The sequence below is a fragment of the Gigantopelta aegis genome, chromosome 1 (assembly GCF_016097555.1).
Source record: "Gigantopelta aegis isolate Gae_Host chromosome 1, Gae_host_genome, whole genome shotgun sequence".
In the NCBI taxonomy this organism is placed as follows: domain Eukaryota; kingdom Metazoa; phylum Mollusca; class Gastropoda; order Neomphalida; family Peltospiridae; genus Gigantopelta; species Gigantopelta aegis.
In genome coordinates, this window is record NC_054699.1 from 34,368,138 (window position 1) to 34,396,087 (window position 27,950).

At 35.9% G+C, this 27,950-nt stretch overlaps 1 protein-coding gene across 1 annotated transcript; it reads left to right on the forward strand.

Moving 5' to 3' along the window:
• Positions 1 to 1,238: 1,238 nt before the first annotated feature.
• Positions 1,239 to 27,927, forward strand: LOC121367839 (transcription initiation factor TFIID subunit 6-like). Its single transcript, XM_041492249.1, has 13 exons — positions 1,239 to 1,343; positions 6,796 to 6,998; positions 9,313 to 9,399; positions 11,098 to 11,251; positions 18,782 to 19,005; positions 19,945 to 20,010; positions 20,798 to 20,875; positions 22,247 to 22,348; positions 23,223 to 23,347; positions 25,179 to 25,308; positions 25,918 to 26,043; positions 26,673 to 26,846; positions 27,437 to 27,927. Exons 2-13 carry the CDS (start codon positions 6,831 to 6,833, stop codon positions 27,848 to 27,850), a joined length of 1,848 nt encoding a protein of 615 aa, XP_041348183.1. The 5' UTR covers positions 1,239 to 1,343; positions 6,796 to 6,830; the 3' UTR covers positions 27,851 to 27,927.
• Positions 27,928 to 27,950: the final 23 nt, after the last annotated feature.

Genomic DNA, 27,950 nt, shown 5'->3' on the forward strand with positions numbered 1-27,950 from the left:
AGGATCTTTTATATGCACCATCCCACAGACAGGATAGCACATACCATGGCATTTGATATACCAGTCGTGGTGCACTAGCTGGAACGAGAAATAACCCAATGGGTCCACCAACGGGGATTGATCCTAGACCGAGTGGGCGCTTTACCACTATGCTAATTCCCCCCACTTTTCACGAGCACATCCAGAATTTTATAAAGGGTGGGTTCACAAAATTCTAAAAAGGTCCATTTGAGTTTGTCCAAGCCAAATGAGCTGAGTTTCCAGAGGGAGTGAGTTCTATAGGGTGTTTCGGGGCGTGCTGTCCAGACAATTGGGAAACGAAGATGCTCAGAAATGTATTTTATGGGCAATTTAGTGTTGTATATTGTGGATGATGAATTGACCCCCCCCCCCCCCCCCAAAAAAAAAATAGTCATTAAAAATTACATTTCATATGGTTAGGAGTCGGGGTGGGGGGTGGGGGTCATCAGATCCCTGTGACACCCCCTTTGAATCAGCCAAACCTCGACCCATTTAGCAGATTACATATATCACAGTGGCACCAAGAGAGCAGGTAAGCAGGAGTAATTAGCTCGGGCCTGGCCCTTTAAAAGGTAGGTACAGGGTTCACAGCCCGGTACCGGCTCCCACCCAGAGCAAGTTTTAACGACTCAATGGGTACATGTAAGACCACTACACCAACTTCTCTCTAACACCAACCACTAACAACTAACCTACTGTCCTGGACAGACCAGCCCAGATAGCTGAGGTGTGTGCCCAGGACAGCGTGCTTGAACCTTCATTGGATATAAGCACGAAAATAAGATGAAATGAAATGAAGCAACTAAAATTTGTATCCACACTTAAAATAAACATGAATCTTACATACATTGCGACTACATCTCTAGGACTCAGTTTGACCCAAATACATGCAGAGCAACACCAGCCTCAAAATAAGAATGTATAATAAAGAGGAGGTAGTTTTAATATTTCTGTTGGTAATTGACATGAAGAAATTTTTAGATTTTCTATTTTTATTTATCAAGAGTCATGAATACTTATTATTAGTTTTATTCTTATTATTCTTATTATTATAATTATTACTATCATCATTATTATTATTACCACCATTATCTTTGTTATTATTATTATTATTATTATTATTATTATCATCATTTTAAAGTTCCATGGTAGAACTGTTTTTACAGTTCAAAGGGAACCAATCACAATTTTGTAAGTGCGTGGTCTAACAACGGAGGGATTTACAAAATGAAAGAAAACGGAATGGCCTCCAACGTAACAAAAGTTGCAAAAATGAGTGATTTACCTGCACGAATGGCACATAAATGTCATTAACTCTGACCGTAAGTGACAAAAATTGACTGATTTTAGCATGTACTTGTTTTTCTTTTATATCTTCAACCAGTATCTTTTAGTTTGCACTTTTTAGTTTGCACCGTAGGGATTAGTAAACTGTATCGTACCGTCACACGTTTTCGATCGACACGCGTTTCTGATCGCTCATTTGTTATTGCAATAGTGCGAGAATGCGCGAGCATTGACGTCACCACAAGAACGAAAACGAACACGGAAGTCACTGCTTTTGTTCCGAGAGCAAAATGCTGCGTGTCAAGTTTCCAATGGTAAGTTTTAACTCAAATATCTACAACCATAGTATATTTTATCAGTTTTCACTAATGTACTTATTTGGTATGAAGAAAATGCTTTACGGAGCAATATCTAGTTATCAAAAAATGTTGTAAACTTGTCGGCTGCTACATTGACGTCACATCTGTCAAAAGTCACGTGATACACCACGTGATACTCATGCAACGATAAAAATATATGGAAGACAATTTGGGGAAAATCTTATGTTGTTTTTGACGTTACCTTGTTTTGGACATATTTTAATTAAGGGTTTTTCTCATAAGCTAAAATTTGCCACAGTTATGGGCAAATTTAGAATTGATATTCAATAAATTATGTATGTATTTTATATAATTATAAATAAATGTTATATTTAATAAACAAAAAAATATATATATTCCTTTAAAAATTATGTACCGTTGATCTAGGAGTTTTATTTTTTAAATTTTTTTTTAAAGGCCGTGATCAACCGACCAAATGTAAGTTACATACAATACAATCACCAGTCTTTAGAAAATGCATACGAGGCGGTTAAAACTCAGGGAATGCCGATTAAAAAAGCAGCTAGGATTTGTTCAGTGCCATACTCCACCTTGCACGACCGTCTAAGTGGAAAAACGGACATCGATTGTGTTAAGTCAGAACCAGACCCATTGTTGTCTCAAGAAGAGGAGCAAACTTTAGTGACACATGTTGAGTTTATGTCATCTGTGGGCTTTGGGTATACCCGCACTGAAGTCCTTAATATTGCCACAGACCTTGCTGTTCATCTTGGCAAAAGAGAAAAGGGTGAAAAACCATTTTCCCTGCAATGGTTTTATGGGTTTATGAAGCGATGGCCCGAGCTTAGAGTTCAAAAACCACGATCACTTGAATCATGCGTGCCAAAGCAACATCAAAAGATACCATCAACAAATACTTTGATAGCCTGGAAAAGATTTTAGACAAGTATGATTTACGAAACAGTCCAGAGTCCATCTACAACATCGATGAAAAAGGCATCGTAGAAAATCACAAACCCCCATCTATTGTTGCATCACGTTCCAATGTACCAGTTGCTGTAACAACGAGCAGGTCCAACACTACTACGGTTATTGCGTGTGGAAATGCCCTTGGTGTTGCCATACCACCGTATTTTGTTTTTCAAGGGAAAGCGCATGCGGGAGGAATTGTTAGCAGGTTGTACGGCAGGCACTGCAGGAACCGTTAGTGAAACGGGTTGGTCGAATTCTGATATTTTTCAAAACATCTTAAAGAACATTTTTCAAAGTATGTTCCAGCAGCATCTTCTGACAATCCTGTCTTATTCTTATGATGGTCACACGATCCAGTGGGCACGAGAGAGGCACATAATATTATTTGTATTACCTGCTCACACATCGCATGTTCTTCAGCCAATGGATGTGGGATGTTTCGGCCCGTTCGAACGCATTTACAATGGCATGAGACATACCTACATACGCGAACATGCAACATCGGGTATTGACAGACATTCCCTTTGTGAGACTGTCTGCAAAGTTTACTGTGCAGCACTCACACCCGCCAACCTGCAGTCATCGTTCAGAAAGACCGGGATTTATCCATTTGATAGAGACGTCATACAGCCTTCAACATTCCTGCCTTCAGCTGTTTTAAGCAACAACATGGAGTCAGAAAATGAATCACAAACCAGGGCAACTGTCAACTGTGAAGACAATTCATCAAAATGCAAGACGTTTTTCACAACTGCAGAAGAAGTGATCACAAGAAAACCAAAACCTACTAAGAAGAGGAAAGTACTCAGTGCTGTGGTCAGTGGTAAAGCCATCACGGAAGATTTGGTTTTGGAAGATATCAGGGAACATCAAAAGAACAAAAAAACAAGGAAGGATTGCAGAAGAAAATGTACAAAATCAAAGAAAACTGAAGATTCACCAAAACCAAGTACGTCAGGAATTTTTCTCCCATCCAGTGCTAACACAAAACAGCAGCTTGAAGACGAAGACGATACATCGCAGGAATCTGACGACCCTAGCGATCTTTGCTGCAAGTGCAAAAGAGCCAACCAGACGAATACAAACACTGTGTTTCACTTTGCTTAATTTCGTGGGCACATTGCACCTATCCGGCATGTCAGCATTGGGTACATTTAAAATTTTGCACTCCAGTTAGGGTTGTACGGAGACATTCCGAATTTTGGTGTCCTTGCCATAATGAAATGGAAGAGTAATAATCACTGGAGTAAAAAACAAACTGAAAAATATTATGTAAAATATGTTAAACGTTTAGCCTAAATTTTTCTTTATTCTGAAAGTTAAGTAACATTGATTGAAAGTTACAAACATTTTTAAATCAGTTATATAACGTGGAATTAAGTGTAAAATATGACATCAATAGTGTTCCATACAACTCAACAGCGACCGAGAAAATAGCCGACCAACGAAACGATCGAAAACATGTGACGTTACTAAAATACAGAGGAAATTCCTTTACGACAAAGCAAGATGTTTTCTCCAAGGATATTAAGGAATTCATTGCGGATTACTGGTGTTTTATGTGGTAAACTATTGTGGCAACAGGTAGGTAAATTATTAAATACTTACAATTTTTTATTTATATTTTATTCATATATTTCGCTTAAACGATCGAAAACACGTGACGCCAGGATACAGTAACACTAACAGTGACAACTCAACTTGGCCTGGATGACTTCCAATCATTTAGTTCACCAAGGTAAACATCTACGGTCCGTTTTTTAACATTTTGACATTTATTGGACCCGATTCAGCAATAAACATCACAATAATAAATATAGTGCCGGAGACGTTTATCTTGATGAACTACCAATCATTCAGACCAGTCACTCAGAGTAGGTAAATATAATCACAATATTTGTTTCAAACACATTATATTAGTAATGTTCAAACAGGTATATTAGTAATGTTCAAACAAAACATTTTCAATAGCAATTTTGCATTGGAATTTTTCCCGCATTCTTAAAATGGAAACGTCATGTACCCAGTGTTACTTACCTTGGACTTGGTGAACTAAGTGTTACTGAGTGTATGATTATTGTAAGGACTTAAAGGAGATTCAAAGTCACGTGAAAGTGACTTCATTGGAATACTGACTTCATTCAAATTCAAAATTAGCTATATTATTACAATGCTTCGCCACATTAAAATAAAAACTGGTCTACTAGCCTTGACCCCTGCCAAATTTCTATACCAAGCAGACAACGCTGTTTAGAGGTTGGTATATAAAAAAAAATCATAATTCTGGACAAAATATTAATTTTAAGTTTCAAAAGATGATAGAAATAAAAAGTACCTTTTTGTCAAATATATCATATAAAACAATTACTATTGGATATGTTTTATTTATTGTATATGAAGCCAAAACAAGGGTGCGAAAAGTGACTGTCGTCGACCTTAGGTTGCGCTGTAGAAACAACAGTTTTAGTGAGGTTGTCAGTTTATGTCAGAATACACCAGATCCTGGTTGTCATAAAAACACATAGCTGGACACTTTATGAAAAATTTATGTTATAAGTATAGGTAGCCTTGTGCTTGAAACATGTATGGGGTACCTGTAAAAAAGTACTTGAATTTTGTGCGGAACTAGGGTAGTCATAGATGCTACCCGTTATTTCAGAAATTAGCACCTTGACCCCCAATTTTTTTTTTATTCCCTTTACGGGTGAGAGGTGATATTATTTATACCTGTGGCGTTTCTGTCAATTGATACGCTGCAGATAGGAGTTTTAGTCACATGTGTTACTATAGTAGTCTATGGGATTTGATTTGGTAGTATACACCCTATAGGGGTTGAGTTCCTTGAAACATTGTTTTTCAGCCTTATATAAACTATGTTGTAATTGATCAGAAATTTGGGCTAGTGCTTTATTTTGGTGGGCTAGCAGAATTTACAAACCCACTAGCCCTGTGGCTAGTGACTTAAAAAACTAATTGTCATACCCTGCATTGCTTTATATTTATCAATAAAAAATAGTTCTGTCAACAAAAACTTGTGGAATTTACAAACCCACTGGCCCTGTGGCTAGTGACTTAAAAACAAATTGTCATACCCTGCATTGTTTTATATTTATCAATAAAAAATAGTTCTGTCAACAAAAACTTGTGGAATTTACAAACCTACTGGCCCTGTGGCTAGTGACTTAAAAAAAAATTGTCATACCCTGCATTGCTTTATATTTATCAATAAAAAATAGTTCTGTAAACAAAAACTTGTGGAATTTACAAACCCACTGGCCCTGTGGCTAGTGACTTAAAAAAAAAATTGTCATACCCTGCATTGCTTTATATTTATCAATAAAAAATAGTTCTGTCAACAAAAACTTGTGGAATTTACAAACCCACTGGCCCTGTGGCTAGTGACTTTAAAAAAAAATTGTCATACCCTGCATTGCTTTATTTTTATCAATAAAAAATACTTCTGTCAACAAAAATTACTGCATTTGACGTCATTGCTTTCTTTGATGACACATGATCGCTATTTAAAGATAGCGCACCAAAATACATACCGTGCCATAAAATCGAGACGATACCTTTTGACATAAATATTTCTGTTTACAGTGTCATTGCATAATCAAAGATGCCATAACAGGTTGATTGGGACACTTTTACAGGGCTAGCTCTCGGTTATCAAACAAAATTTGCCGAATTATCTATAAAGATTAAAAAATAGCAAAAGCCCCAAATTTTCGAACAAAAATTCAATTAGTACTAGTAGATAAAATTATTTCGCCATATTAAAATAAAATTCACCAATTGTTTTTAAAATTCAAAACTGGCAAATTTGGCTAGTGCCAGAGCTACCCCCGTGTTGAACAACCAGTGATCTACGAAAGTAGTACACATGCCATTTGGCAGCCATCATCTTGTTGCAAGCCAACAGTGTCACATTGTGTCTGAGTTTCTGATCAATATCTGCTATATCTGTATTGCTTTTGAACATTTACTTGACATTTTAAGAAATACATTTCTTTTTAAATTATAAACCTTAATTTTGTTACATTTTATTTTCAAGATTAGTAGCAGTACATACATGTATAACATACAATGCCAGTTTAAATAAAACATTATCAGTGGAACATGGTCAGTGTCAAGGCACTTAATTATAAATGTGTTGATCAATGAAAAACACTATAAAAGAACCTTTTGTTTTTAGATATTTGATTGGAGATTTCTTTGAGAACATGCGCTATGTCTAAGTTGTTGGAGAAGGAAGGAAAGGAGGTCCGGGTGAGCAGTCACCTGACGACCGAGTCAGTGAAGGTCATCGCGGAGTCTGTGGGAACGGCCGGATTTCCCGAAGATGCATCCACTCAGCTAGCCGATGACTGCACGTACAGACTCAAACAGATCGTTCAGGTGTGCAGGGAAATCATGACCAGGGCCCCGTTCCACGAAGCAATCTTAGCACTACTAACAACGTAAATACCTACCATCGCGACCTTTTTTTTTCTTCTACCATTGCCAGCCTGTTCCACGATGCAGCGTAGCTTACTATCGTCGTAAATTACTGTGAAAATTTACAATAGGTACGAGGCAGTTGTGAGCCACTGACGTAGATGTCAAATGGCAGTTAGATGATGATTTGATCATTTTCTAAGAAGGATACTAACTTATTGTGTTAAAATAGATCTAATACATACCAACTACCTTTTATGAAACTCGGCGTTCCAAGAAAAACATTCTAGGCCATACGACCTTAACATGAAAATGCAGGAGATAACTCTCATGTCTTATGCATTCGGCAATTTTCGCTTTCTACATAAACTGACAAAGTTGCTTCACGGATGTCCGATACCAATGAATACATCCAATTTATTATGTAACTAATTCACACTTCTTTGCAAAGAATATATTAATCATTAAAGGGGTACTTATGACTACTGTAAGGTTGCTTTGTGGAACGGTTGTAAAGTTTACGGTGCCAGTTGTAAAACTCACCTTAAGTCACTACAATTAATCTTAGCTTCAATTCTTTCATGGAACGGGGCCCAGGCTTTTATCAGGGCAGATCTCTACGTTAACTTCTTCACCTGTGAGCCACATGGAACCTACTTGTATTTTTATATAGACAGGGCTTCTAGAATTTTTATAAAATACACTAGCCATATAGGATCAGTGATTTAAAACGTTTACGGTATTAGCCACTATTAAAATTCACTAGCCCTACTTTACTTTAAGTTTATACAATTTTACTAAATACTAGTAATAATCAGATATGTTATCTAAAGAGGGAGATAGAACTTAAAAAGACTAACATTGAGGATTGGGGTGGGGTCAGGATATTTATATTTACAAAATAGACTTAACATTTGAAAGAAAAAAATTCACTAGCTATTTACCAGTCCAACATTGAATATCACTAGCCATAGGAGTGGGGCTACCATAATCTAGAAGCCCTGACAGATAATATGAAATGTTTTAGTTGTCAAATGAAAAAAAAAAGGTTGCATACATGTGTACGATCAAATCGGTCCCAATGTAGAGGGCTGCAGGAACATTTTATTTAGATCAGGGGAGATAACCGTAATATTTTATGACACAGGTCTGTATTCGGATCTGCGTTTTTTTATATATTTGATTACTGAGAACATTTTGTTTTTAAAATTCTTATTAGTGACAGTTTGAAATTTGGTTACAAACTACTATTTAACGTTTTAATATTCTGTTGTGATCTCTGAATCTTGTGTGGTGAATCTCGATGTATTACGGAACAAAATGCTCCATGAATGACTTTTATCTGTAGAGGACACTCAAAATAACAGATTGGGCCTTGAGTAAATTTCTGTGGGTAGTCGGAGAGATAACCACAATATTACTATTGTATCATAGATGGTGCCTTAATGTCACAATAAATCTAGTTCAGTGTTTTGTATATTAGATTTAATTTCTGATTCTATTTTTGTGGTGTCTCCCCACCCTCATTTATTTTTATTAATATAATTGTATTATGCTCTTTACTACAATGTATGAGATAAAGCTCACCTCAGATCTTCCTTTCGCCACTAACCCCAGTAAATAAATAGAGAATATTACATGAGTAGCCGTCAGATACCATTTATCTTACAATGAGTTGTTTTAAAATGTAGCCAATGAGCAAAAGCTTGCATACGTTTTAAACAATGAGTTGTAAGATAAATGGTATCTGACAGACACCAGGCTTTAAGCAAATTTTAACACCTTGTTCGACTAAAAGTTATTTACATCCCTTGCGCTTGTAGCTAACTTACGCATCACAGACAACTGATTGTCAGGTTAACTATATGACACAGTGTAATCGATTTTGAGCATGTCATTTTGTCATTGGATGTATGGCATTTGTGACCTGGTCATCACCTAGGAGCAGCCAGTCGTATGTCTTTAAAATATTAACAAACAATGTGTTAACAATTATGTGTTAACAAAAATAACAAATGATATTCTCACCAACGGGTGTGTAAGAAAAAGAAGTAAATACCCATGTCATAAAAACTACTAATTATACACATGTATCTTTCAAATATGACATTCATTAGTCTTGCTTTTGACTTGGGGGTGGTGTTGAATGTTGGAGTCTAGAAGATATAAATATATATTTTTTATTACACAATTGAAAAAACTAGCTTTTTTAAAACAGCCGTGAAGAGAGATTTGAGATGCAAGTTACAAGTGTCAGATTTATTTTTGTTTCTAGGAATCGGTGAAATTTATGCGACATGGAAAACGAAGAAAACTAATGATGGCTGACTTTGATCAGGCTCTGAGGGTGAAAAATGTGGAAGTTTGTATTGTTTTATTGCTTTGTCATTGTTTGTCCATAATGTTCATTGTCTTTAAAAATAGTCTGTTCCGGACCAGGCCACTGGCTATCCAGAGACGTGGTCATGCCGGAAACCTTAGTGGTACATGGGCATGTTAAAGGTTCTCTCTCTCTCTCTCTCTCTCTCTCTCTCTCTCTGTCTCTCTCTGTGTCTGTCTGAAAATAGGAGGCTATTTGAGAAAAGTAGGCAGCTACATATGTGTCAACTGAATTCAGTGATGTGTATAATTATAAGCATAAAACCTAGGCCGCAGTAATAGCTGTACGATATTACCGCCAGCTAATAAATGCTCTGTTTAATGCATTTGATAGAACTTCATGACCAGATCGTATTTTTCAGTTCTAAATTGGAAAAGTTTGTGTTGATTTGTTTGTTGGTTATTGTTAACCTTCTGACTACTTGTTTAATCTTTATTAAAACCACATCAAGTGGGTACAGGTTTATAGCTTTTACTCGCATATCTTCACTTAAAATGTGATAAATACATAAAATAATATTCATATTTAAAAAGGTAAGATTTAAAAAAAAAATTGGGGGGGGGGGGGGTGTCTTGAATTTTTATATTTCAGATTAGTTAATTTGGTTTAAAATTATGCAAAAAAACATTCAATAATGTTGTGCTTACTTATACGCAATTGGGGTTAGCTGTCCGGTATTTACGGCCATTGTTCCCAATCACTGTGCTGTGCTGACCATGGTAAGGAACAGCAATTCATGTCAATATTTCATGAATTCCTTTGTTGGTAAAACAATCACATTTATTATCTCATTAGCTGTTAGAATCGGTTATCAATTCCTCAAATAACTGTGACGTTCCGCTATTGTTGTCAAGTGAAAATACTTTCTAAAAACCACTTGTTCAGATACAAATTCCTACATGTAAGTATTTTCCATTGAATTACAAAAAACTAAATCCTTCATGATCTCGATTAATCTATTCCCTATAATATTGTTATATTATTATTTCTGGTGAGTGCTGTGTGCAAAATGGCAGGAAACATGAATTGGGGAATGTGCTGTATACTTATGTGATGTCGGGTGAGATATCTCGCCTGCATTATCCAGAAGGTTAATTATCTTTGATAGCTGTCATCCGAAAACAAAGTCACATAACTATAGTCCGTCCAATCATCGCACACAAATTATTTTTGTAAATAGTTTCAGTTTGAAGTAAGAGAAACAGTTAAAGTGTTTTGGAAATAACAAAAGAATACTATTTTTGTGTTCAATTTAGAAAACAATTGGCTCAAAAATAAATAACTTGTAGGAAATTTCTTAGTATGAAAAAAAGGCATACCCTGTGGGACGGACTATAATTCTGTTTAATATTTGTGTTCTGCATTAGCAAACGGTATTACAGGATGTGATTTATGACCGTATTCTACTAATTCCTTCATTTTCATTTCAACTTATTTTCGTGCTTATATCGAATAATGGTTCAAGCACGCTGTCCTGGTTACACACCTCAGCTATCTGGGCTGTCTTTCCAGGACAGTGGTCTTACACCTACCCATTGAGCCCTTAAGAACTCGCTCTGGGTTGGAGCCGGTTACGGGCTGCGAACCGTGTACCTACCAGCCTGTAGTCCAATGGCTTAACCACTGCACCACTGAGGCTGGTTACTAATTTCTAAGTGTTTTTTGTTGGTTCCGTTTCAGCCTCTGTATGGATTCCACAGCCCGGATCTGATTCCATTCCGGTTTGCAAGCGGTGGGGGCCGAGAACTCCACTTTAATGAGGAGAAAGAGTTGGATCTACAGGACATTATTAACTCTCAGCTGCCCAAGATTCCACTTGATGTGTCACTGAGAGGTTTTACTATACATATTTACTTCTACTCACATAACTTCCGACAGTCATATATGTCTACACTTTTAGGACATAATTAACTCTCAGCTGCCCAAGATTCCACTTGATGTGTCACTGAGAGGTTTTATTATACACATTTACTTCTACTCACATAACTTCCGACAGTCATATATGTCTACACTTTTAGGACATAATTAACTCTCAGCTGCCCAAGATTCCACTTGATGTGTCACTGAGAGGTTTTATTATACACATTTACTTCTACTCATATAACTTTCGACAGTCATATATGTCTACACTTTTAGGACATAATTAACTCTCTGCTACCCAAGATTCCACTTGACGTGTCATTGAGAGGTTTTATTATACACATTTACTTCTACTCACATAACTTTTGACAGTCATATATGTCTACACTTTTAGGACATAATTAACTCTCTGCTACCCAAGATTCCACTTGACGTGTCAGAGAGGTTTTACTATACACATTTACTTCTACTCACATAACTTTCGACAGTCATATATGTCTACACTTTTAGGACATTATTAACTCTCTGCTACCCAAGATTCCACTTGACGTGTCACTGAGAGGTTTTATTATACACATTTACTTCTACTCACATAACTTTCGACAGTCATATATGTCTACACTTTTAGGACATAATTAACTCTCTGCTACCCAAGATTCCACTTGACGTGTCACTGAGAGGTTTTATTATACACATTTACTTCTACTCACATAACTTTCGACAGTCATATATGTCTACACTTTTAGGACATAATTAACTCTCTGCTACCCAAGATTCCACTTGACGTGTCACTGAGAGGTTTTACTATACACATTTACTTCTACTCACATAACTGTCGACAGTCATATATGTCTACACTTTTAGGACATTATTAACTCTCTGCTACCCAAGATTCCACTTGACGTGTCACTGAGAAGTTTTATTATACACATTTACTTCTACTCACATAACTTTCGACAGTCATATATGTCTACACTTTTAGGACATAATTAACTCTCTGCTACCCAAGATTCCACTTGACGTGTCACTGAGAGGTTTTATTATACACATTTACTTCTACTCACATAACTTTCGACAGTCATATATGTCTACACTTTTAGGACATTATTAACTCTCTGCTACCCAAGATTCCACTTGACGTGTCACTGAGAGGTTTTATTATACACATTTACTTCTACTCACATAACTTTCGACAGTCATATATGTCTACACTTTTAGGACATTATTAACTCTCTGCTACCCAAGATTCCACTTGACGTGTCATTGAGAGGTTTTATTATACACATTTACTTCTACTCACATAACTTTCGACAGTCATATATGTCTACACTTTCAGGATATAATTAACTCTCTGCTACCCAAGATTCCACTTGACGTGTCACTGAGAGGTTTTATTATACACATTTACTTCTACTCACATAACTTTCGACAGTCATATATGTCTACACTTTTAGGACATTATTAACTCTCTGCTACCCAAGATTCCACTTGACGTGTCACTGAGAGGTTTTATTATACACATTTACTTCTAGTAACATAACTTTCGACAGTCATATATGTCTACACTTTTAGGACATTATTAACTCTCTGCTACCCAAGATTCCACTTGACGTGTCATTGAGAGGTTTTATTATACACATTTACTTCTACTCACATAACTTTCGACAGTCATATATGTCTACACTTTTAGGACATAATTAACTCTCTGCTACCCAAGATTCCACTTGACGTGTCACTGAGAGGTTTTATTATACACATTTACTTCTACTCACATAACTTTCGACAGTCATATATGTCTACACTTTTAGGACATTATTAACTCTCTGCTACCCAAGATTCCACTTGACGTGTCACTGAGAGGTTTTATTATACACATTTACTTCTACTCACATAACTTTCGACAGTCATATATGTCTACACTTTTAGGACATAATTAACTCTCTGCTACCCAAGATTCCACTTGACGTGTCACTGAGAGGTTTTATTATACACATTTACTTCTACTCACATAACTTTCGACAGTCATATATGTCTACACTTTTAGGACATTATTAACTCTCTGCTACCCAAGATTCCACTTGACGTGTCACTGAGAGGTTTTATTATACACATTTACTTCTACTCACATAACTTTCGACAGTCATATATGTCTACACTTTTAGGACATTATTAACTCTCTGCTACCCAAGATTCCACTTGACGTGTCACTGAGAGGTTTTATTATACACATTTACTTCTACTCACATAACTTTCGACAGTCATATATGTCTACACTTTTAGGACATTATTAACTCTCTGCTACCCAAGATTCCACTTGACGTGTCACTGAGAGGTTTTATTATACACATTTACTTCTACTCACATAACTTTCGACAGTCATATATGTCTACACTTTCAGGATATAATTAACTCTCTGCTACCCAAGATTCCACTTGACGTGTCACTGAGAGGTTTTATTATACACATTTACTTCTACTCACATAACTTTCGACAGTCATATATGTCTACACTTTTAGGACATTATTAACTCTCTGCTACCCAAGATTCCACTTGACGTGTCACTGAGAGGTTTTATTATACACATTTACTTCTACTCACATAACTTTCGACAGTCATATATGTCTACACTTTTAGGACATTATTAACTCTCTGCTACCCAAGATTCCACTTGACGTGTCACTGAGAGGTTTTATTATACACATTTACTTCTACTCACATAACTTTCGACAGTCATATATGTCTACACTTTTAGGACATTATTAACTCTCTGCTACCCAAGATTCCACTTGACGTGTCATTGAGAGGTTTTATTATACACATTTACTTCTACTCACATAACTTTCGACAGTCATATATGTCTACACTTTCAGGATATAATTAACTCTCTGCTACCCAAGATTCCACTTGACGTGTCACTGAGAGGTTTTATTATACACATTTACTTCTACTCACATAACTTTCGACAGTCATATATGTCTACACTTTTAGGACATTATTAACTCTCTGCTACCCAAGATTCCACTTGACGTGTCACTGAGAGGTTTTATTATACACATTTACTTCTAGTAACATAACTTTCGACAGTCATATATGTCTACACTTTTAGGACATTATTAACTCTCTGCTACCCAAGATTCCACTTGACGTGTCATTGAGAGGTTTTATTATACACATTTACTTCTACTCACATAACTTTCGACAGTCATATATGTCTACACTTTCAGGACATAATTAACTCTCTGCTACCCAAGATTCCACTTGACGTGTCACTGAGAGGTTTTATTATACACATTTACTTCTACTCACATAACTTTCGACAGTCATATATGTCTACACTTTTAGGACATAATTAACTCTCTGCTACCCAAGATTCCACTTGACGTGTCACTGAGAGGTTTTATTATACACATTGACTTCTACTCACATAACTTTCGACAGTCATATATGTCTACACTTTTAGGACATTATTAACTCTCTGCTACCCAAGATTCCACTTGACGTGTCAATGAGAGGTTTTATTATACACATTTACTTCTACTCACATAACTTTCGACAGTCATATATGTCTACACTTTCAGGATATAATTAACTCTCTGCTACCCAAGATTCCACTTGACGTGTCACTGAGAGGTTTTATTATACACATTTACTTCTACTCACATAACTTTTGACAGTCATATATGTCTACACTTTTAGGACATTATTAACTCTCTGCTACCCAAGATTCCACTTGACGTGTCACTGAGAGGTTTTATTATACACATTTACTTCTACTCACATAACTTTCGACAGTCATATATGTCTACACTTTTAGGACATTATTAACTCTCTGCTACCCAAGATTCCACTTGACGTGTCACTGAGAGGTTTTATTATACACATTTACTTCTACTCACATAACTTTCGACAGTCATATATGTCTACACTTTTAGGACATTATTAACTCTCTGCTACCCAAGATTCCACTTGACGTGTCAATGAGAGGTTTTATTATACACATTTACTTCTACTCACATAACTTTCGACAGTCATATATGTCTACACTTTCAGGATATAATTAACTCTCTGCTACCCAAGATTCCACTTGACGTGTCACTGAGAGGTTTTATTATACACATTTACTTCTACTCACATAACTTTCGACAGTCATATATGTCTACACTTTTAGGACATTATTAACTCTCTGCTACCCAAGATTCCACTTGACGTGTCACTGAGAGGTTTTATTATACACATTTACTTCTACTCACATAACTTTCGACAGTCATATATGTCTACACTTTTAGGACATTATTAACTCTCTGCTACCCAAGATTCCACTTGACGTGTCATTGAGAGGTTTTATTATACACATTTACTTCTACTCACATAACTTTCGACAGTCATATATGTCTACACTTTCAGGACATAATTAACTCTCTGCTACCCAAGATTCCACTTGACGTGTCACTGAGAGGTTTTATTATACACATTTACTTCTACTCACATAACTTTCGACAGTCATATATGTCTACACTTTTAGGACATTATTAACTCTCTGCTACCCAAGATTCCACTTGACGTATCACTGAGAGGTTTTATTATACACATTTACTTCTACTCACATAACTTTCGACAGTCATATATGTCTACACTTTTAGGACATTATTAACTCTCTGCTACCCAAGATTCCACTTGACGTGTCATTGAGAGGTTTTATTATACACATTTACTTCTACTCACATAACTTTCGACAGTCATATATGTCTACACTTTCAGGATATAATTAACTCTCTGCTACCCAAGATTCCACTTGACGTGTCACTGAGAGGTTTTATTATACACATTTACTTCTACTCACATAACTTTCGACAGTCATATATGTCTACACTTTTAGGACATTATTAACTCTCTGCTACCCAAGATTCCACTTGACGTGTCACTGAGAGGTTTTATTATACACATTTACTTCTACTCACATAACTTTCGACAGTCATATATGTCTACACTTTCAGGACATAATTAACTCTCTGCTACCCAAGATTCCACTTGACGTGTCACTGAGAGGTTTTATTATACACATTTACTTCTACTCACATAACTTTCGACAGTCATATATGTCTACACTTTTAGGACATTATTAACTCTCTGCTACCCAAGATTCCACTTGACGTATCACTGAGAGGTTTTATTATACACATTTACTTCTACTCACATAACTTTCGACAGTCATATATGTCTACACTTTTAGGACATTATTAACTCTCTGCTACCCAAGATTCCACTTGACGTATCACTGAGAGGTTTTATTATACACATTTACTTCTACTCACATAACTTTCGACAGTCATATATGTCTACACTTTTAGGACATTATTAACTCTCTGCTACCCAAGATTCCACTTGACGTGTCATTGAGAGGTTTTATTATACACATTTACTTCTACTCACATAACTTTCGACAGTCATATATGTCTACACTTTCAGGATATAATTAACTCTCTGCTACCCAAGATTCCACTTGACGTGTCACTGAGAGGTTTTATTATACACATTTACTTCTACTCACATAACTTTCGACAGTCATATATGTCTACACTTTTAGGACATTATTAACTCTCTGCTACCCAAGATTCCACTTGACGTGTCACTGAGAGGTTTTATTATACACATTTACTTCTACTCACATAACTTTCGACAGTCATATATGTCTACACTTTCAGGACATAATTAACTCTCTGCTACCCAAGATTCCACTTGACGTGTCACTGAGAGGTTTTATTATACACATTTACTTCTACTCACATAACTTTCGACAGTCATATATGTCTACACTTTTAGGACATTATTAACTCTCTGCTACCCAAGATTCCACTTGACGTATCACTGAGAGGTTTTATTATACACATTTACTTCTACTCACATAACTTTCGACAGTCATATATGTCTACACTTTTAGGACATTATTAACTCTCTGCTACCCAAGATTCCACTTGACGTGTCATTGAGAGGTTTTATTATACACATTTACTTCTACTCACATAACTTTCGACAGTCATATATGTCTACACTTTCAGGATATAATTAACTCTCTGCTACCCAAGATTCCACTTGACGTGTCACTGAGAGGTTTTATTATACACATTTACTTCTACTCACATAACTTTCGACAGTCATATATGTCTACACTTTTAGGACATTATTAACTCTCTGCTACCCAAGATTCCACTTGACGTGTCACTGAGAGGTTTTATTATACACATTTACTTCTACTCACATAACTTTCGACAGTCATATATGTCTACACTTTCAGGATATAATTAACTCTCTGCCACCCAAGATTCCACTTGACGTGTCACTGAGAGGTTTTATTATACACATTTACTTCTACTCACATAACTTTCGATAGTCATATATGTCTACACTTTCAGGATATAATTAACTCTCTGCTACCCAAGATTCCACTTGACGTGTCACTGAGAGGTTTTATTATACACATTTACTTCTACTCACATAACTTTCGACAGTCATATATGTCTACACTTTTAGGACATTATTAACTCTCTGCTACACAAGATTCCACTTGACGTGTCACTGAGAGGTTTTATTATACACATTTACTTTTACTCACATAACTTTCGACAGTCATATATGTCTACACTTTCAGGATATTATTAAATCTTTGCTATCAAAGATTCCACTTGACGTGTCACTGAGAGGTTTTATTATTCACCTATTTTCTTTGACTCTCATAAGTGTACACTATCCCAACCAGTGCCCCAATGACTGGTATATCAAAGATCATGGTATGTGCTGTCCTGTTTGTGGGTAAATGGATACACAACATCCCTTCCTGCCAATGGGAAAATAGCAGCTTTCCTTTGAAGACTATAACCAAATATGTGAAACCCGATAGCCGACGACTACTAATTAATCAGTGTGCTCTAGTGGTGTCATTACTTCATTCTAAAGGTGCTTTGCTATACCCATCAATGACAACAGTATCAGTAGATTAATTCAGGGTTCCTCATCAATACATTTCATTTCATTTCAACTTATTTTCGTGCTTGTATCCAATTAATGTTCAAGCACGCTGTCCTGCGCACACACCTCAGCTCTCAGGGCTGTCTGTCTAGGTCCAGGACAGTGGGTTAGTTGTTAGTGGTTGATCAAAACATTGCAAAAGTCATGGAAAGCAAAAACAAAGTGAATGAACACTGTAATTACAAATTTACATATAATTACTACTTATCATGTAACTACTAATTAACATGGTGCTATAGATGTGAAAAATCACATGAAGTTTCAAATAAAACTTTTAAATAATTTATTCCAAGTTGACCAGTTTGCTGCTCTCCTAAAAGCTTTCCTGATGAGTTTGTTTCGTTTAATGACACCACTAAAGCACATTAATTAATCATCGGCTATTGGATGTCAAACATTTGGTAAATCTGACTCATAGTCATCAGAGGAAACCCGCTACATTTCCTGATGAAGACTGAACATGTACTTTGTTAATTTTTAGCTCACTGGTTGAGTATTGACGGAGTCCAACCAGCCATTCCGGAGAATCCGCCCCCGGCTTCGAAAGACCAGCAGAAAAAAGAAATACTTGACATCTCGGTGAAGTCGACTATTGAAAAGACGTCTAAACCAACGCCCTCTGGCGAGGGTCTGAAGTTCAAACACATGTTGAAAGGAGCCGACATGGTGAAGTTAAAGAATCTTACCACCCATGAATTGTCAGTGGTACGTCAAAAACTAATGTAACTGAAGTGTGTCTTAGAAAAGTCATCATGGCAGACTTGTAATTTTTCAACTTTTTATCAGATTTCAATGTTTTTGTGTGAAATGATTTTCTCACAGTAGATTGAATTTGATCTGAAATGCTGAAAAATGACCTTTATTTAGGTATGGAATAGGGTTTCAGCATTTTAAAGATCATTTCAGCTTTTATTTTAAAATGGGTATCACATCCCTATTAAGTTCATAAGATCTACACATGTATGTCAGTTTGAAAAAAACTATGTTTCAAACAATCATAGCAATCATTTCAGCGATATAAGGGGAGTTAATTCATTTTGAGATAACTACTGTGCATGTAACTTTATACAGTATACCAACATATTTATGTGGCTATCTCTAGAGCTGTAATGCTGACACCAACAAGTATCAAATGTGATACATTACATGAATAAAACAGCTACAGTAATGTAATCATATTCACAGTTTGCAACATTGTCAAGTGTTTTGTGAAGGTGGAATTTAAAATAATAGATTGCGACTCTTTTATATAAAATAGTGTTGGTGGGAATTTTTTTTGGGGTGTGTGTGTGTTTTCTTGAGGGTGGTTCCAGAATTGATTACATGATGGGGTGGCAAAAAAGCAATTGTTTTTGCATATCCACCACCCCAAAAATATAATTTTATTTAAATCCAGTATGCTTAGGAGACAAAAGTTGCAATAGATCCGAGAGTGATTTAAATATCAATTACAGTGTTTCCTCCCTCCCCTTTTGATAAATTCCTGATACGCCCCTAATAAGATTGGTTTAATTTGTTGTCCCCAGACCATTATGACAGTGTGAGTGTTCTGGTGTTCATCTGAACACGTCTTTTCATGGAACATTAGCAGTACTTTCTCTTTCTTTTTTTGAAGTATAATACGTAATTTTGTTTATGAACTAGGAGCAGCAGCTGTACTACAAGGAAATAACAGAGGCATGTGTCGGTCCTGACGAATCTCGTAGATCTGTAAGTATTAATAACAAGTTTAAAAAGTAAAAAATGTATGAGGTTCAATCCTGAGTATGTTTTTATTATTTAATTATTTAGAATAGATTGTATGCAATCTCGTAGATCTGTAAGTACTTCGTAGCAAGTTTAAAAAGTAAAAAATGTATGAAGTTGCAATCTTGAGTATGTTTTTATTATTTAATCATTTAGAATAGATTGTATGCAGTCTCGTAGATCTGTAAGTATTTCATAACAAGTTTAAAAAGTCCTAACCATTTGACGTTCAATCTTGAGTATATTTTTATAATTTAATCATTTAAAATAAATTGTATGCATTATATTATTCCCATAATGTTCCGTTTAATGGGGGGTTGTTGGCTGTAATAGATAACCAGACCTCGCCATGACAAATACTTACTATATTGGGATGGGACGTAGTCCAGTGGTAAAGCGCTCGCTTGATGCACGGTCAGTTTGGGTTGATTCCTGTCCGTGTGTCCATTGGGCTATTTCTCGTTCCAGCCAGTGCACCACAACTGTTATATCAAATGTCATGGTATGTGATATCCTGCCTGTGGGATGGTGCATATAAAAGATCCCTTGCTACTAATGGAAAAAATGTAGCAGGTTTTCTCTCTAAGACTGTGTCAAAATTACCAAATGTTTGACATCCAATTGCTGATGTTCTAGTAGTGTCGTTAAAAAAATAATTAAAAAATCCATCACTATATTAATTATTTACCATCACCATAGTAACTCGTATCATCACTGTTTACTATCACTATAGTAACTGTTTGTATTTCAGGAAGCTCTCCAGAGTTTGGCGACCGATCCTGGTCTTCACCAGATGTTACCCAGATTCAGCACCTTTATCTCTGAAGGGGTGAGTTACTTCCCTTTTGGGAACTTGGTTGCAGAATGCTCGACTTGTGTGCAATAGGCCATAATTCATTCAGGTCATGAACATTTTAGAAAGTCCTAGAATTCCACATTTGGTCATGAAAAGTCATGGAAAATGAAAAATTGGTTGATCATTAATTTTTTTGTGTTGATTACAGGAATATTTGTGAAATTAAAAAAAACTAGAAAAAGAGCCGTGAAAAATGCCATTGAAAGTTTAAGAACCCTCGTAGAATCAAAACTCATTAAGTATGGCAGAAAAAAAATCAACCACAATATTTCATATGAACAAATGTTAAATACTGGCAGAAAATGTACATCATTGAAAAGATTTACCAACAGCACAATTTTTGTTGTTGAGCACATTGATTTGTTAATCTTCAGCTATTGGATGTCAAACATTTGGTAATTTTGACATATAGTCTTACAGAGGAAATCAGCTACAATTTTCCATTTGTAGCAAGGGATCTTTTAAATGCACCATCCCAGAGAATGGATAGCACATACCATGGCCTTTAATATACCAGTCATGGTGCACTGGCTGGAACGAGAAATAGCCCAGTGGGCCCACCAATGGAGATTGATCCCAAACCGACTGCGCATCAAGCGAGCGCTTTACCACTGGTCTATGTCCTGACATCCTATAGCTGATGATTAATAAATAAATATACTCTAGTCATTAAACTAATCAAAGTTTAACTTTTAAGTTATGTTTTTGTCTTGACTTTATAAAGTTTAGTATTAGTCTCTATTTCTTTCTTTAAATGAGGAACATGTTATGTTTTGGTGACTGAAATAAACTTGAACGAATGGTATTTATGTTTACCGATGTTAAAAGATATTAGCCGATGATTAATAAATAAATATGCTCTAGTTATTAAACTAAGCTAAGTTTAAATCTTAAGTTATGGTTTTTTTTTGACTTTATAAAGTTTAGTATTAGTCTCCGTTTCTTTCTTTAAATAAGGAACATGTTACATTTTGGATTTCTTGTTTCAGCTAGTGCACCACGACTGGTGTAACAAAGGCCGTGGTATGTGCTATCCTGTCTGTGAGATTGTGCATATAAAAGATACCTTGCTGCTAATCGAAAAGAGTAGCGCATGAAGTGGGGACAGACGGTTTTCTCTCTCAGTATCTGTGTGGTCCTTAACCATATGTCTGATGCCATATAACCGTAAATAAAATGTGTTAAGTGCGTCGTTAAATAAAACCTTTCCTTCTTGTTACGTTTGGTGACTGAAATAAACTTGAACAAATGGTATTTATGTTTACTGATATTAAAAAAATTAGTTGTTGCTAGCAATGTTTACCTGCATTGCGTTAGATAATAGAACTATCTTGTTTTGTTTAGGTGAAGGTGAATGTTGTACAAAACAACTTGGCTCTGTTGATTTACTTGATGAGGATGGTTAAATCACTGATGGACAATCCTACACTGTACCTCGAAAAATATGTGAGTTTTTCATTCTGAGGATGTTATATATTAGAAAAATATGTGAGTTTTTAATTCTGACGGTGTTATATATTAGAAAAATCTGAGTTTTTAATTCTAAGGGTGTTATATATTAGAAAAATATGTGAGTTTTTCATTCTGAGGGTGTTATATTAGAAAAATATGTGAGTTTTTATTTGTACGGGTGTTATATATTAGAAAAATATGTTAGGTTTTGTTTGTAAGGGTGTTATATATCAGAAAAATATGTTAGGTTTCATTTCTATGGGTGTTATATATATACATGTATTAGAAAAATATGTGTGTTTTTATTTCTAAGGGTGTTATATATTAGAAACATATGCAAGGTTTTTTTTAATCTATGTATATTGATGAATTTGTTGGGGTTTTTTTAATGAACATCTGTTATTTTGCTTTATCTCTAGTGTGGTCAATCTTCTTTTAACTCTAGTTTAGCCAACTGAGTGTTATCTCAAATTATTCTGTATTCTTAAAATAATCTTTGGCAAAGTGGGTGTTTGGTCAATATTAATTGTGTGGGATTTTCTTCTCTTACTGAGACACATAAGAGAGTGTTTAGTTATTTTGCATGTATTTGTAGACTGCAAAAATATAAAAGTAAATATATTTCTTATTTGGCAAACCAAGATGTAATTTATTTTGTAATGTTTAACAAATTTGTTTTAAAATCTAAATTGTGTATTTACTTTCTAAAATACAGTAAGACCTGTTTAAAACAGCCACTCAATAGAGAAATAAAAACGATCTCTTGAAACAGGTAGCTGATTAATACATTTTAAAATGCACTAAACCAATAGAACAATAGACTAGGGTTTGACTGTGAGTTTTACAAGCGATCTTCGTCATCTTTTAGCTTCACGAGATGATCCCCGCTGTGTGTACGTGTATCATCAGTCGACAGCTGTGTCTCCGGCCCGACGTCGATAACCACTGGGCCCTGCGAGACTTCGCCGCCAGACTTATGGCTCAGATCTGCAAGTAAGAAATAGTTTGTGGGTTTTTTGGTGTTTTTTAAGAGTTTATTCCATGAAAACTAATTGCCACATTTACATTTATTTTATACTCACGTGGCAAAAAAAAAAACAACCCCACCTTTAAAATTAATTTAATATATTAATTGGTATTATAATTGTAAAATACCCCATTTATCTGTGAAGTAAGAAATGTTGTTATTTGTATGAAGAGTCCCACAAGTAGTGAAAAGAATTTGTATATTTATGGTCTTATGACCTTACATACAATGAAGATTTTTATTACGTACTCGTTTATATCCTACTAAAGTATTAAAGATCATTCTGAGAGTGCAGTGAAAAGAAAATCTTTTATAGAACATGAGTAGTTCATATATTCACTTGATTGACATCATGTCCCTAGCCAGGTCGCTCAGAACCTCACCTACATTGTTTTCGCTTCCTATTTATTGCACATGTTTATTTTGCACAAGAATATATACCACAAGACTGTGTAGTGGTTGAGTGGTATGTTCTTGCACAAAATAAACTTGTGCAATAAATAGAAAGCGAAAACAACGTATTTGAGGTTCTATATTTATTACATACCTTCTTTTACTTTTTACAAATCGGTTTTTAATTTAACGTCATAAATACAGTTTCTTAAATCTATGATCAATCCTCCTTTCATGGATTTACGTAACGTTAAGAATCATACTCTGCGGCAATCTGGTGTAATGTTTCAAATACGATGTGATGTAATTTGTAAATCAGACATGACGTTAGTAATAAAACGGCGCTAACTCCAGTGAAAATAAAAAGGGAATTCCTCATTTACAAGTTCTGGTCCAGATTGCACATGTGTGTGATACAAGATTATAAGACTCCATCATATGTGGTCATGTGGGCAAGCCTCGTCCCAGGTTGAAATTTTCACCACCTCGGGTGTACTTTTTCTAATCCCCCATAACCACATATGATGGAATCTTTTTCTCTCATTCATTCCGTAAATAAACCATTATTTTACACGAACAGACAAAGATGGGTGAACAAGTAACTTTTTTATTTGACAATTTTATCATAAATAAACTACACTATCATATTTGCCATGTTTGTTTCATGTGTTAAATAAAATTTAACACTACAAATTAACAAGATAGCTTTTAAAATGAAGGTTTTAATAACAAAATATTAATTTAAAACTGTGTCTAATGACCTCACATTAATATGACGTCATATATTACCAACGACTTCATGTTAAACGCAAGCGCACGATATCCCATGTAAGCTCTGTTCCATATACCTGAGGACTATGGTAAGATTCAATAGGTATGTAATAAATGGAGAACTACATACCAGTTGCTTTCCATGTTGCATGTTGCTAATTAATGTTTAAATACGACAGCATTCAATTCTACGACCCGTTGGTGGACGTATTGGGCTATTTCTCGTTCCAGCCAGTGCTCCACAATTGGTGTAACAAAGGCCGCGGTATGTGCTATCTTGTCTGTGGGATGGTACATATAAAAGATCCCTTGCTGTTAATCGAAAAGAGTAGCCCATGAAGTGGCGACAGCGAGTTTCCACTCTCAATATCTGTGTGGTCCTTAACCATATGTCTGACGCCATATAACCGTAAATAAAATGTGTTGAGTGTGTCGTTAAATAAACATTTCCTTCCTTCCTTCCGTGTGGTCCTTAACCATATGTCTGACGCCATATAACCGTAAATAAAATGTGTTGAGTGTGTCGTTAAATAAACATTTCCTTCCTTCCTTCAATTCTATGACTCAAAAACCTGCTAGGTCCAACCCCAAATTCCTTTTTTTGCCAAAACTAATTTTTCTTTTTTCTTTCAGAAACTTTAACGCGAACACGAACAACATCCAGGCTCGGATAACGAAGACGTTCAGTCGCGCGTTGCTGGGCGACTCGTCACTTGCCACGCAGTATGGAGCTCTGTCTGGACTCGGAGAACTGGGGTCAGAGGTCAGATTTCTATCACATTGATCATGTGACGGTGATTTACAGTTAGACCTCTTAATACAAGTGGCTGCTTAATACAGTCTTCTACAATGCATTACTGTATGCAGTCTTTGATTGGTATATAATTGTCTAGTAGTTTTATTTGAAACATATTAGTCTAGTATATTTTCCACTGGTAGAGGTTTAGTCATCTGTTGGTATCACAGATTTGTAGGGGCAGGATTTAGCTCAGTTGGTTGAGTGCTCGCTTGAGGTGCTTGCATCACAGGATCGAACCACCTTGCTGAATCCATTCAACTGAGTGGGTTTTTTTTCTCATTCGAACCAATGTATCACAAATAGTTAAAGGCCATGGTATGTGCTTTCCTGTCTGTGGGAAAGTGCATATAAAAGATCCCTTGTTGCATTAAGAAAATGTAGCAGGTTTCGTCTGATGACTATGTGTTAGAAGTTCCAAATGTTTGACATCCAATAACCGATGATTAATTAATCAATAGGCTCCAGTGGTGTCATTAAACAAAACAAACTTCTACATAATCAATGTGCTCTAGTGGTGTCTTTAAACAAAACAAACAAACACAGATTTATTTGAAAGTATATTTATAATTTCAGGTTATAAAGATGTTCATGCTGCCTAACATTAAGTCCCTAGGGGACAGGCTGAGGTTGGCGCTCGAAGGACCAATACAGAACAGCGCTGACAAGATTGCAGCCGAGCAGATTAAAAAGTTGTTAACAGTGAGTAATACACTGTATCAGTTTTAAAATAATTTATTATGTTTCTCATTTGTTTGTGATATTTACACCAATTTAACCTTTGACGATTAATTAATCAAAGTGCTCTAGTGGAGTAACTGGGGAGGGACGTAGCCCAATGGTAAAGCGCTAGCTTGATGTGCAGTCGGTTTGGGATCGATCCCTGTGTGTGGGCCTATTGGGCTATTACTCACTGTCACTGAACAAAACAGATTTTAACTTTTCTTTTTTCACTCCATCATAAGATAAACACACCATGAATATAAAGATAAGAGGAGGATTAAAGGCATATTGTCACAGACCACTGACCTATTTAATGGTCTGACAAACTATTACCTGAACAAAAATAATTTGATTTGTCCCTAAATGTACTTTATTCAACCATCTTCATAACCACCACAGTCCATTTATTAATGACATTTGGTAAAAATAATTGAATCAGTTAAGATTTGGTTTCCAACAATTAATGTAATTTTTATTTATTATCCATTTTCAGAGAAATAAGGTCCTTAAATCCGTGACAGTATTGGTGCATATAAAACTTTAAAAGTCTTGAATCTCGGTGCCGTACATTGTTTTGCATTAAAGCTGCAATGCCATCTCCGTTTCAGAAATATCTACCTCCAATATTAAAAACATTGAAACCCTCGACGGACACACTCACAGATTACACTAACGAGTTCGGGTATGTTGGAACTCTGCTGTTCAACGCGACACAGAAAGAGCGGCAAAACCCGACACCTGTGACAACGACTCAAACAGCTAGACCATCAGTTCAGATTCAGGTAAACTGGAAAATATTGGTTGGCCCAAGTTGACCAAGTTTCAAGTCACTGTATGGACACCAAGTAACCGTTGTATAAAATGTATTGAGGGATTGTTGGACATTCTTCTTATTTTGAAATAACCATGTTAAAGATAACATTGATGTTGATTTTGTGTGAAATGAAATCAATCCGCTTATAAGTTACAGAAGTGATGAAAAAACCCACCTTTTTTTACTTCTTTCATTTACAGTAATGTAAAGCTATGTAATAAATAAACTTTCTCTGTTTTTGGAGTTTTTAAAGAATGTTTTAAATGCTAAACCCATTTTTTCTTCTGAAAACAAATGCCAGTATGGGTCAAATTCCCATCCCCCAGCTTCAGACAAATTTTCTTTTTTAATATATTTTTTAAACTGATCCTCCCCTGGAAACTTCATTAACCCCCCCCCCCCCCCCCCCCCCACAATTTTCTGCACATGCACATGCATAACTATGCTATTCATCATACCTACATGTAGTTCTGGTTGTTAGTTCTTAAAATAGTAATACTGTCTAGTAATTTAAATGTGCTGGGATGTCATTAACCAATCATATATTTTGTTTTCCAGTCTCGGCCTCAATTTGTGTTCCAGTCTGCGAGCTCTACACAACAGAGTCACCTCCCTTCTCGGTTCCCTTCCCTCAACACCGCTGTCCCCCGGACGCCTACCACACCCGGCAACCAGAAGTTTGTTATTGTCTCATCACAGCCGCATTCCAACTCCCCCATCGCCACCCCTAGCAGCACATCTGCACCAACGGTGGTCAAGGTGGTGACCGGGCCACCATCACAGGTAGCAGCCGCTATGCCGAGGACACCAACAACTCAGAAAGTGGTTGTCATGACATTGCCAAGCAAGAGAGAAGGAATGCCGGGCGATTCAGTGACTCCGGGGAGCATGGACGAGTTAGGGGTGAAGAGTGTGTTTACAGGACCACCAACGAATATTGCAGTGACTGTGAAAAAAGAACCAAATTCATGAGATGTTGGGTTTTTTCTCTCTCTCTTCCATCAGCATCATTATTTGTTTCATAATTTCATTAAAAACATAACCAAGTAGCTGATGGTTTTGTTTGTGTCGA